Here is a 14,027-nt window from a genome sequence, read left to right as displayed (position 1 = left end):
ATAAAGAAGGCTATAAAAAATACTCCAGTAGAAGTTGGTTGGAACAGGCACAGTAAACACACTTGACCTATAGAATTATTACTCAAATGTATTGTGTAGGGGCATTATTTTGCATACTAACAATCTAGGATCCCCTCCCCTATTACCTCCATAGGATTACTGAGAGCGCTTTACTGTGCTTGCATTTGAGTATACTCTTTATGGGCTAAGCACATTCGTGGACTGGACAACAAGTCGACTAAAGTGTTACATCATTGAAAGTGGACAATGTGGGCAAGGACCAGTGGTTTGGCCCCAAGTGCTGTTGATAGCAGTGCCACTGGAGATGTGGATGTTAGGACACAGAGGGCAAGGCAGCTGGCTGACATGTAATTGGCAATATCAGCAAAGATGACATACAGACAGACATTGAACGAGTTCTTGTTTTCTGGTACGAGAAGGAGGGAATTGTTGACGCCATGGTCAATTATTTAATGAGTCATAGGTTTGGCAACTATTTTTATTTCAGGGAGGTTACCAGGGATAGCCTTTATAGGAGTCTCTTTTGAGGGTATGAGCCAAGTGGAGGCAAGCTGGGTAGGGGGATTTTAAACAGACGGGCAGAAAACATAAGAAATTTCACGGGCCAGATGAAATCTGCATATGCATCCACCTGTCGAATGCCACCTTTTTAGAGCAATATTTTGGCGATGATCGTTATGGCTTTCCAAGAGACTGAGGTGGTCGAAAAAAGGAAATAGAGAGGCTTGATAAGAGAGGACATTGTAGTGTGAGGTGAGGAGATCAGATTATGGGTACAGAAGTGTAAGACTTATTAGAGGGCAGTGGGCAATAGCACAACACACAAGAAACTCTTTTTCTACTACGGGTGAAAAACATTTAACTTGTTTCCAGTATAGAATCTTAGCTGTTTGACATTCTAAAAAGGACACAAACCCTCACTCACACAAGGTGACATGCTTCATCATCAATTTATTTGGAGAACTTAGATCACACAGTAAAATAAAATGTTGCAGTAGCAACTGCAGGATAGCTCTGAAAGGCACCTTTAGTCGTGTCTCTCTTTCGTTTTATGTAACATAAACATGGGAATATTCTATAAGATAGAAATGTAACTGAGGCAATTGCCAAGGTAAGTAAACTTATGCGCCAACATAACATATAATTGTTGTTTTATGTTCTCAGAGACATTGATCATAATTTAAATGGTTAGGTTTAATTTTCTTCTGAAAACGACATTACATATATGAATAGACATTATTCAATCAACAATTTGAGAACTCTACTTTGATATATTTTCACAGCGCCTTTGTACATTTCATTTCCTTCACAGACGCACCTAAGATATTGATGAGTATGCAAACATTATGCAAGTATCAGATATAGTGTTAGTCTAGGTATACATTTATTTCGAATTGAACATCTACACAGGCATGGGATTAAACACACCTTTAGAAATACAGGCAGTATATGTGTTTAAATACTTTAGAGTATAATAAAGAAGAAATTATTGAATGAAAAGATGAACTGAGATATTCGGACTATTTGTCTTCATTAATATCCCAAATAAACTTTATTGGTAGATCCTTCATCTTCTCTTGATATATCTTGTCAAATCTTTCACTCTGCGCAACAGTCACATGGTTTTTCCAGTCACCAATGGTACCTGTAAAAAAATATAAAACAGAGACAATCACATGGAGATGTAGTGTCTCATTTTCACAACTTCACCTCAGGATCCTAATTGTCTCACACTTCAATTTATGTGTTATCATTGTATATAATTAAATTACATATGTTTTCGATATGATAAATTGGGATAGTCCCCATGTTGAGACAGTAGTAAGGAGTATATTAAAAATCTGGGTCAGATTTAGGGACACTTTAGATCACGGCAGACAGCCTGCTAGGAGGGGTGGAAAGCATGGCATCCACTGCCTTGGTGTAGGACAGTCCACTTTCTTTAGACAGTTCTATCTAATCTGTGCTGTGATGGGAGCTGCTATTCCTCCTGAGGCTTCCTTCACAGCACTGAAGGTTTTCTGAGCTAGAGCTATGCTTAAAGTTCCCAAACATTTTTGTTTAGAGAAAATAAACTCCTAAAGAGTGAGTTTTGCTTTTTCTAAGCAGAGAAATAGCCTAGACAGCCAGGAGTTTTGCGCCTGCAGTTTTGGGCCATTCTTCATTTCACAGGGAAAATGTGTGAAAGTCACCCTGCTTTAAATATGTTGGGGTGATTGTCACTGTCACCTGGCAAACTGTTGGGATCTGGAATTTTGGTGTGGGTGGGAGCTTGTGTGGGTTCCTGCCTGGAACGTGGAATGCGGGGGAGTCAGCAGTTGCTGCCTGGAGTTGGAGGACATCAGATGCAATAAACTTATTGGCAACTTACCTGTGTTCCACTTCCTTTCACAACTCCTTGGTACCCTGGCTGCAATTCAGAGGTTCACACCAAAGAAGCAAGCAAGTGGTTTGCAGGCATCAATCTAAATTGTTGACGAGAGTCATGAGTTCAGTCGGGCGGCATTGCCACTGATTTACAGCTGTGATCCCATTCTGCTAAACTCTAATAGGGCCCTTATTCTCCCAAAAAGCAAATCAGTTTAATGAAAAAATAAATTCTTCAGTCCAGAGAATTAGATTAAAGTTTTCACCTATTATGATCTAGTCCGTTCAATAGACTCGGAATCTCACAATAGTTTATGCAGCGAAAATGTTGTAATACAATAAACAAAAGATATGTACTTCCACATCTTATAAGAAATAAATGTGCAAAACACGACCAAACACAGTCTCCTGATGTTATGGGATTTTGTAAATTCACTAAAAACTTGCTGATTTATGACACATCTTGCAAATAGATTGTGGCAAAATGTTACTGTCAAGCAGCTGCTACAATTCCTGAGCATAGAGGTTCACCCATTTGATGTTTAGTCACCTAACAGTTGTCATATTGCAGCAAGCAAACGGCCTTCATTCATTCTAGGGGGAAAGTATTGCAGCAGTTGTGGACAGTTGACATTTCCAGATCATATTTCCTCCTCGTGGTCTCTTAAGTCTTACATCAATTCAACAATGAACAGGGCTGTCGCAAAGTGTAATGAGGTGTGTGTCAAAATGTAGTATGACACCCCCGTAATATTAATGATTACTTACTACCCACTTGTAGGCTTGTATGTTTCCACTCAGATTAAACTATTTCATTTTGTAGTGGTGCGTTCCAATGCATGTCTTATTCGGGTACATGATGTTCAGTAAACGGAATGATGCCAAGTTTATTTGCGATTAATAGAATAACCAATAGTGCTGATTAATTTCTATTTCCATGCTTAAATAAATTCCCCTTTGAATGTTAACAAATTAAATTTCACCACAGAGACACGGTTCCATGCCAGGACACTGCTCCATGAGGTTCTCAGTACTGTTGGGGTTTAAAAGTGTGAAAAGAATTATCGAGTAGAAATCAATTTTTCTTACAGTTGTGAAGACCAATCTTTGTGCACTGCACCAGATCAAGGACCCTTCTTCCCTCCATGCGAGTCCAAATTTGGATTCTCTAAAGTCTCAGATATTCAGTTTATTTTTCAAAGCACTCAATGGGATACTATTTGTTGGAACATAGTGGCAGATGTAGGAAGATTTAGTGATGCAGTGACCCATTGCAAACTGGTTTTCAACCGCTAAATTCGGATTTTCTTGTTCATGAGAGTCATTAAGTCTCAATTTTTCTCTCATGAAATGGTTTTGAACGTGAAGGCCAGATGGTGAATTTGCAGAACAGGAAAGGATTTTTAAGTTCAGGATTACCATTTTTGAACAAGCACAAGAGGACATATTCGATAGGTATAAACTTAGTAAAATTATTTTAGACTTACCTGCTGAGTGCAAACACTTTCTTGAAAGAAATACTGATAGAAGTAATGCCATACCTACTCATGTGCAAGTACTCTATTGGCTTTACCTGTTAGCTTCTGGCAGTTACCAAAGAGTAATTGCAGTGGCTGGTGGTATTTCACAAAGAGCTTTGTCAAAATGTTTTAGATATTTTTAGATGTAATATTAGGAAACAATAATATTAGTATATATTCCTAACAGACAGTAGGACTAACAGCAGACAAAATTACAAATCCATTGCCCATTTCCCACATGTGATTGGCAGTGTGGATAGAACACAAGTTGCAATATGCCCATCATCTGCATATGAGTATTCATATTGTAATCTTACTATTACTCTCTCTTTAAACATACGATTTGTGAGTGATGCATCCTGTATTATCACAGACACATATCAACACTGGGTGTACTATAAGAAATAGTAATTATAACAGGTGACAGTGCTTATGCTTTAGGGCCTTGGATTTTAACTTCATGTCTGAACCCAAGCCCTCAAAGTGAGCGACAATAGAACACTGCTCAAAAACAAACACGCATTCTAGTAGAGCGAACATTCGGACCTCTTAAAGGAAGATTTTGCTCTCTCCAGACAGTGGTTGGGGGACTGCATTTAAGACCTGAGACATTCTGTAAAAATAAGTGCAACCTATGCAATTTTGCATAATATAGCTACTAGAAAGGGCCTGCTCCCCCTCCCCCCCTTGATACAGACTTGGATTCCCATACAGAAGATCTAAACCCACTAACCTATCAACCACAAGATGCTTCAAGGTCTGCCTGATAAAGATTATGATGTGCAAACTTCACTACTCATTATTTTTAAGTTAAATCTTTAAAGAATAATTTGTATAAAATATAAGAAAACACTTTAGGTTTTGCAGAACATAAATTTAACCTTTATTCAGTCTTATAATAATTTACAAATAGGAAAATATTTAATGCTTTCTTCTCCCACTCTAAAAACTTTCCTTTTTGTGGTTGCAATATTATCAGTTCCAGAGACAACACTCCCTGCAGTTTGACTAGAAGTGTGCCTCACACATATGCCTTCAGAAACAGAGAGGCTAATGAGTCTTGAAGCCTCTTCACATTCCCCACCACCTAACTCACCAGCAGCAGCTATTTGTGTTGTTCGGGTGCTTTGTAAGGCACTGGTTTACTGCACAAGGTCACGGGTCACATCCCCATGACTTTCCCTAATCTCTATTTGCAGGTTAACCATGCACCTTGATAAAGTCAAAGTAGCACGTGCAAGATGGTTAACTGAGCTAGTAATCCCATCATTACCTGAAATAGATTGGTGACGTCTGCACCTACGTGAGACACTTTCTTGTTGCATGACAGACATAGGTGTGAAACTGCCTCTGTTAAGGTAATACATTTGTCAAAACCTTTTCTATGCTCATCACCAACTGTATTGGTGAGTTTATCTAAATTATCTTTGAAGGAATTAATGTTTTTGGTACTGTCAGCAAACTGTTTCCTAACAATTTTTATATTATTATTTTGTAGGTGCTGCATTGACAACATGGAGGCCTCTCAACCTCCAAGCAAATCTGAGGTTTCTGACTCATCATTCAGTTTAATACGACCAGAAGAACTTTGAGTCAAAGCACTGCAACTCTGCAGTAAAATTGTCCTGCTCATTTGCCTTTCCCTTAATGCAGGTTTTGGTATTTCCTTGGGTGTTGTAGGTTCCTCAGACTCTTCAGGATACTCTGAAAGTTTTGGAACTGGTGGTCTGCGTCTTGAAGGCAGAGGTGATCTCATTAGGCAACAAACTTCCAAGCCTCCATCGTCACCAGTTGTTGCGATAACTTTGCCAAACTTCTTCGATGACAAAATCACCAAGATAGAAGTCTCCCTGGACACACAGTGCAGTTTCCCCGACAATAAACCTCCCACTGGGTCAGAAGATACCTCACCCAAGCACCCCCTAAACCTATGGAAATCCTTCAATCCCATCTTGGAAGCAGAGGTCATCAAAATGATCTCCAGCTCTAAACCCTCAGCACACGCCCTGGATCCCAAACCTACCCAACTGGCTAAAAAGCTAAAACTCTCCCTAGCCCCGCTCTGGACCAAGATTATAAACAGCTCCCTAAGCACTGGAGTCATGCCTGACTGCCTCAAAATCAGCCAAGTCACGCCTCTACTCATAAAACCAGGTTCCGAATCAAACGATCTGAACAACTTCAGACCCGTCTCCAACCTCGCTCTCCTAGCAAATATCCGGGAAAGATGTGTTCTCCTCCAACTCACTCAACACCTGGACAACATCAACCTTCTTGACCCTCATCAATCGGGTTTCAGAAAAGGCTGCAGCACAGAGACAGCAATCCTAAATGTTATTGACGAAATGCACATATCTCTCAACACAGGCCAGTGCTGCCTTCTTATACTCCTAGACCTGTCGGCAGCCTTCGACACAGTCAACCACAAACTACTCATTAAGGCACTTCAAGAAAGGGTTGGAGCGGAAGAGGTGGTCTTACAGTGGTTCACCTCCTTTCTACAGAACCGCACCCAAAGAATAAAAATCAAAAACTGCTCAGCGGACCGTTGGCAGAGGTGTCCCCCAAGGATCAGTACTCTCGCCACAACTCTTCAACATCTATATGGAACCCCTTACCACCATTCTCAATAAAACCAACATTCCCTTCCACCTCTATGCAGACGATACCCTGATCTATCTGGAAACCTCCTCCATTGAAGACATTCGGAGACTGAATGACACACTTAGGCGAGTCCAACACTGGTTATCACACTATCACCTGAAACTAAACCAAGACAAGACGAAAATCCTCCTCATCTCCAACAAGGAGAAGAACTCCCATTTCACAGAATGGCTTAATGCCATTGATGCTCTCAACTATAACCCCACCCTAGCCGATTCAGTAAAATCACTGGGAATCACTCTGGACCCTAAATTAGACATGAGCAAACACATCAAGAAAACAGCAAAGAGCGCCTTCCTCAACATCAAACTACTCAACAAAATAAAACCCTTCATCCCGCAGAACGTCCTCAAACAAGCCACTCAATCCCTGGTGCCGTCAAGACTGGACTACGGAAGTGCAACCCTCACAGGAGCAACTAAATCACACCTAGCTCCCCTCAGACCAACCTTGAACGCAGCAGCCAGAATGGTCACAGGGGTAAAGAAATATGAATACACCTCACCGGCACTCGGAGAACTAAAATGGCTCCCAGTCGAAATGAGCGCCAACCTCAGAACCGCATGCCTCACGCACAAAGTGCCGCATACAGGGAAACCCGCCTACCTGGCCTCCAAACTCCAGAAGGCAGGTCAGACAAGAAACCTAAGGAGCACCAACACTCTACTCGTTATCCCTCCTAAAACTCGCAAACAAAAAAAATCATCTCAATCCTTCGCAGGTAGTGTGCCCAAAATCTGAAACTCCATCCCAGTACACATCAGGACTAATCCCTCCTACTTAAAATTCAAAACGCAGCTCAAAGACCTCCTCCTCAACAGATCTCTCCCGAAGGGTTAGCTACAACCTAACACCGAAGCCTGCCTACATCAGCACACTGTTACTTTGACATTAAGACCTCTAACTCACTCTACCCAGGACTACCTCATTGATACCCCACATCCGGAATCAAACCCCGGCAGGAGACAGGGTGCATTCTATGACGTGATCATGCGGAGCGACCTGAGACGCTGTACACACAACTGTGTTAACATCTCTAACAAGCGACTCGGTGCTTACAACAGTATCATACCTCACATCCCTGACCAAATCCTGTCAAGAGACATGATGCCTTCCATCACGACACCACTTAAAACGTCTTGAGACATTGCACATTCAACGGTGCTAACATACCTCACAAGTGACTCTGTGCTTGTTGCAAAGATATTACACAATATTAATGTATCTTATGATTGATAATGCTATAAGGCGCTCAGATACCTTCGGGTCTGGCTAGCGCTATATAAAACTCTTAAATAATAATAATAAATAAGGTGATGATGTAGTGGCTGGTTGCTCCTTACCTTCCTCTTCCTCTGAAAACATGGCTTTTTTCTCACTAACTCAATGTGGGTTTCATTTAGGGAACAAATACAGTAAGCAAAATTGAGTTGCTATGGATAAAATCAGCGTAGGGAGAAACACAGGGAGACATATATATGCAGGATTTACTGTATTTGAAGTCACTTAAAACATGTTGGACATATTAAACTGCATATGTACAATCACATGGACAGAAAGCACTGCATTACAATAACGGAAATATAACCGATAGGATAATGTGCACAAGTGCTCGTGAAAATAGTGACGGCGCAAGTGACACGTGAAGTGGTATATACAGCGGTGGTTTGGGGTGCAACGAGGAACAAAGTGGTAAGACAAGTATTATATATTCAAGACATCCAAGCAGTCAATGATAAACAAATTCCAAAAGACAGTAAATAGGATGTCCGTAACATGGGAAAACCAGAAGTTACGCTGTTGGAGTCGACAGCGTTTCGGCCTGTGGAAATCTAGGCCATCATCAGGACTGGTTACATACAATTTAATGCAGTGCTGAGGACGAGAGGAAACGTATCTCAAGATGGTGTGGACCATAGGAAAGATAGATGAGAGGTCAAGTCAAAAGGAAAGAAGACACTTATGTCTATGGTTGCTCGTGATGGTTCTAAAGCAAGGTAGTGACTTGCAGGAAGCGATGGATCTCATGCTTGCGGGTTCAGGGGTTAATTAAATGGTGACCCACGGTGGCAGTGAAGATGGGACTAGTAGAAGGCATGAATGTCAAGATTACAGGGCGAGGTCGGGTGTAAAGAGGAGGAAGATAATGGTTGAGGAGCCGTGAGGGGTTGTGACGGCGTATGAAAAGGAAACATTCACCGAGCATGGGGAGGAGAAAACGAGAGTGTGTGTGGGTCGCGGGGAGGAAGGAACGGGGGGTTGATCAAATTACTGCCAATGGAAGAACAGATCAAGGGAGCGTGTGGGGCAGCGTGACGCGATAATGTCTGGGTCGGTAACGCGTTCCAAATGAAGAAGACGGAAGTGAAAGAAGGCTGGGAGGCGGGCAGGCACAGGGGGAAGAGTGAGGAGCCGGGAGGCTGGGGCAAAGGGGGGCCGGGGGGAGAGGGGGGACACAAGAGAAAAGAATGCCAAACTAAAGGCTGAACTTACTATTGAGGCAAGCGGCAGCAAAGTCAAAATCATTCACTTTGACACTGGAGAGTTCACTTTAGTCTGTATGGAAAGATTTTCATTGATCATGAACTTTCATTTTAGTTGGTTGAACTCCACCCACCGAGCAATGTACCTATTTGTATCTTGAAAATGAGCATACGTTTTTGGAGTACCATCCAAATGGAAAAATAGTTGATTCATCAGCATAGTTATAGACGGCACAGCCTTTATCTAACTCTTTCACAATGAGATGCCTAATATATAAGTGGAATAAATGTGGAGACAATGAGGATTCTTGCGGGAACCCCACATTCCAGCTTATTTGTCTGAGATGTAAAAGACTCTAAAATGACCGATTGTGGACGTTCCTCGAGAAAAGATTTAATACAGTGACTGCACTGTAGGAAACTGTCTCTCTATATAGTGTAGTAAAATGAAGTACACTGTGCAGCGAGTCCATTGAGCCCCTGATTGGTTTACAGAGGCAAGAGAAGATAATAGTAACGCTCTATGTGTGCTAGTGTGGGTGAGCAGTTAGGCTTATCAGAGGGTAGTGCTAAGAATTGGTTGTACTCATAGAGGGAATAAATGAGACACACACTCAAGAATAAATCCGAAACCAATTTCCAAAAATATTATAGATTTTTATGTAATATTTCAGACCAATAACTTCATCATAGAATAAGTACTTTTTAAGTAATGAATTAGTAGCGTTCGCAAAATCAATCACATTTGTGCACAATTACGCACCATTGGAATAAATGGGGGAAAAGACAAAAATACATATACAATTATAGTCGACTTTCAAGGTTCATCTTTCAGATCTCAATAGTTAGCCAGGCCAGGTCAAATGTTTAACTAGCGTATTTTTAAAAGGCCCCGGATTCAGGCAAGAGCAGGGTGCTGAGGTTGTTGGTAGCTGGTGCACTACAGGGGGGCGAGCCACTTCAAAATACACTGAACAAAGGGACTTTAAGGTTAGTTTGAGGGAACAGGTTGCAAGGGCCTCAGGATCACCGGAGCACTGCTGGATCATCGTTATAGGGGTCCATCGGCCCACGTGCAGAGCAAATGTTATGTTATGTTATTTCCACTTGTACCATGCTCTGATACTACAAGAGTGTTCTGGCGCGAGCCTTGAGAGGAGGTACATGGTCAGCTTAGTTAAACAGGAAGGTTTTAAAAAAACTTTTTAACAGAGCAAGGTCCTGAATACTGCAAAGAGCAAGCAGAAGTGCATTCCATGCCAGAACTGCCTCCAAGCTTAGTGAGCTGCCACCCATCCTTTGTAGCCGGAACCGGGGAACCGTGGCCAGAAGTAGGTGCAAAGAACGGAGTGGTCTTGAAAGAATGTAAAAGGAAAAGTGGTTTTGGAGATAGCTTGGACCTAAAGCGTGAAGCGCATGATGGGCTATAACAAGGGATTTGAATTTCACCCTCTCCGCTGCAGGCAACCAATGGAGTGCTCTCAGATGATGTCTCACACTATTTCTAGCAGGAATATCAAGAAGGAGCCTGGCAGCCGCATTCTGGACTACCTGCAACCTATTTATTAGATAGCCTGGAATGCCAGCATACAGCTCATTCGCATAATCTATCCAAGATAGAATAAGGGCCCGGGTGACCATTTCCCTTGCAGTTCTAGGCAGGAGAGGAAGACATTTTCTGAGAGTTTTTAAAAGCCCGAAACACATACCGACCAGCTTCTTAATCTGCGTAGAAAAGGTGAGGTTCTCCTCAAACAATATCCCCATATTTGTTACGGGGAGGCCAGTCGACACTGGTGGGGCTGAGCCCGGCGACCAGAGTGATTCTCTAAAATTGGGGGGAAACTTCCCAAAGAGAAGAATTTCAGATTTTCCTTTGTTGCACTTGAGTTGTGCCGAGGACAACCAGTGAAAATCTGAAGTCAGGCATTTTTGGGCAGCATCGACAGAATCCTCGTTTTTACTGCAAGTGAACAGAAGCTGGGTGTCGTCGGTGATTTTAGCACCCAGATCCTCTGCCAATTGAATATGTCAGCCAGGCAGCATGCATCAAGATGTCCTCGTGGTCAGGAGCAGGCAACTTGGGAAGGCAATTTCAGGACAGCTGGAGCACTCATGAAGTGGGTCCAAGGGGTCTCAATGTTCCTCAAGAGGTGGGAGGATACACACAAACAACCAATAGCATTACATGATAGATGAATACTCTGCTGGGCTGAGTCAAAACATGCTTGACAAAGTCTCTAGCCAATGTCTAAAAAAGGCTGATTGAAGAAATCCAATGGTTGAAAGGAGAATAGCCAAAGACCAATCCCTGTATATAGTTACCATTAGGTCTCTGTGACATCTGTGCCATCAAAACCTACACCAAAAAAGGTGGATGAAGGCCAAATCCAAAAAACAGGATGGCCAAATTCAACCCATACCAAAAAAAATCTAGATGAAGTTTCTGCATAACTTAAGTAGTGCATCTTCCTGCCATCTGCAAATCTTAGTTAAATGTTTGGGTTAATATTTTGAAGGTTAGAAAGGTTTTTAACAGGTAGGCACTGGTTAAATGTGAGCTTAGAATTTGTAAATTCTTCCGTTTGGAGGTAAAAGCCTAATTCACAAAGTGAAACACTGTAAACTACAAGGATTCTGCCTTCTTGTATGACATGGCTGCTGTGATCTTTGATACATTAATGTTCTGCATACTATGGGACACAAATCTTGCATTTGTAGAACAAGTAGCCATCTATATAACTGTTGTCATGTATGATACATGTGTTTGGGGGTCAATTCACAAAGACATATAAATGTACTCCTGTAGTACTATCTCTTGTACTCATCATTTATTTTTAGGATTGCCCTCTTTTTTTTGGAAATTTCTTAGTGTTCTAGATCTTTCCCATTCTTTCCTTGGTGTACTCTTTTTTTACCATGTAGAGTTTGTTTTCTCTGTTTCCTCCTTTTAAAATCTCACTGTTTTCCTTTTGGAGGTCATAAGTGAATTGTTGACTGCACTTGCTTTCTTAGGATATTTTATTAGCAGTTAGAAACACTGCTCTTATAAAGTAACACTATATTTAGGATAATGAGTTGAGCTTCTAAGTTAAATATCTTGGTCAACCTTTCTAGCATGAGTTCCTCCTCTGAGGGCTCCTTATCTGAGTCTGAGTGGAGGGACTCAGCAACTCCTCAGAAGTGTTTTCATTATTAGGCTCATCTCCTTCAGATTACGACTAGATTAGAATGGTCTCTCTCATATTCTTCGAGCAGCCTTCTAAGTTTTAATTTATTAGCATGAGAGCCAGTTTTTATACCATAGCCTTACAGGGGGGCCTGCGCCTGCCATGGGACAGGTCCTTCTAAGGGGTCAGGTCAAGCTCCTGAACCTGGTTATTGGTATCACCCATTATTGATATTAAAGTTGGGACCTTTTTTATAAAGTTGAAAAAACGTAACACCTTTCTTTTGTCCTAACTACAGCAAGATTTTTTAAATTAAACAACTGGAAACAGTGACTTAATCAAGGCCCAACAGTTAATTTAAAAACTTTGAAAAATAGACCAATTGAAAAATACAACTGTCTGAAGGCCATTTTTTGGATTTATTTTTGTGGTCACTTATTGACAGAGTGGTATTAGCAAACGCAAAGTCGTAGACCCCACCACTGGTCCTCCTATGTAGGAAGATGGCTCCCTATATAGTGTGCTAAAATTAAATACACTGTGCAGAGAGTCCAAAATAGGTAATACTAATCCTCTATTTACGGTAGTGTGGGCGAGCAGTTAGGCTTATCAGAGGGTAGTGCTAAGTATTTGTTGTACTCACAGAGGCAATAAATGAGACACACTTTCAAGAATAAATCCAAGACCAATTTGCAAAAATAAATATTGATTATTATATAATTTTTAAGACCAAGAGCTTTGATATATAGTAAGTACTTTTAAAGTTAAGAATTCTTTAGAGTTAGCGAAATCAATCACATTTGTGTGCAATTACACACCATTAGACTCAATAGGGGAAAAGACAAAAATGCATGTAACATTAAACAGTCCACTTTCAAAGAGCTTGGTAGTTAGCAAGGCCAGGTCCAATGTTCCACTAGTGGATTCTCGAGAAAGAGCCTAGATTCGGCCATGAGAAGGGTGCTGAGGTTGTTGGTAGCTGGTGCGCTACGGGATAGGGGGCCACTTGAAAACACACTGTACAAAGGGACTTAAAGATAAGTCCGGGGTGGGCCACTCAAGGGAGCTGGCCACAAGGGCCTCAGGACCACAGGTTAGTGTGAGTTGCGATGGGATTGGACAGAATACGGAGAAGCCGTGAAGGAAGAGATTTACAAAGCTTAGTTGATTTAGAACTTAGAAAAAATAAAAATGATGTACTACGATCCACCTGAGAAGGAGAAAAAATGATGGTTTGGGAAAATTAAAGGCCTATTTAAGAAGGATAAGCCGATTGTGACTAGGGAAGGACAGATACTTCCTCCACCGAAATCGCCTGCATCTTTTATGGTAGCGAAATATGGTTATCATACATGTATCTGGTTGGAGAATTGGGCAAGGTATACAAAGAGGATGGAGTACTAGCGTTTCCAGAAAGTGGTTCGTTTAGTTTGGCTGTATTACCAAATCTAAGAGAAAAGATCATGAGGTTAGAACCGAAACGCAGACCTACCCAATTCGAGGCTTTGACTGAATGGGAAGAAGAGATGTATGAAAGGGAAAGGCATCGGAGTGGAAGAAGGTATAATTACATGTTTGGTAGACATTGTGGTCAAGAATGTCATGATGACAGAATGAGAAGATGGCAGAATGCAAATATGACTGATGGTATGTTTCCTCTGAGAATTGTTGAAGAGACGAGTGGCAGGAAATGTACAGAAAAGAGAAATAACACTGGGTCAGAAGGTTATAGATATGGAGTGAGTGAATCAGAAGATGAAGTGCTGGAAGACATGTTCTATAAATATCCACGCCCATATCAA

At 41.4% G+C, this 14,027-nt stretch overlaps 1 protein-coding gene across 1 annotated transcript in view; it reads right to left on the bottom strand.

Moving 5' to 3' along the window:
• Positions 1-955: 955 nt before the first annotated feature.
• LOC146817851 (amine sulfotransferase-like) overlaps positions 956-14,027 on the bottom strand; it is a 500,929-nt gene continuing 487,857 nt past the window's right edge. The window contains exon 8 of the mRNA XM_085611330.1: positions 956-1,666. Within this exon, the coding sequence (XP_085467456.1) occupies positions 1,542-1,666 (125 nt within the window). The 3' untranslated portion in view covers positions 956-1,541. The remainder of the gene's footprint in view (positions 1,667-14,027) is intronic.

This window comes from Triturus cristatus, chromosome 6 (genome assembly GCF_964204655.1).
Source record: "Triturus cristatus chromosome 6, aTriCri1.1, whole genome shotgun sequence".
Classification (NCBI taxonomy): Eukaryota; Metazoa; Chordata; class Amphibia; order Caudata; family Salamandridae; genus Triturus; species Triturus cristatus.
Note: the sequence above shows the minus strand (reverse complement) of the source record. Positions and strands in the feature narration are given on the sequence as shown.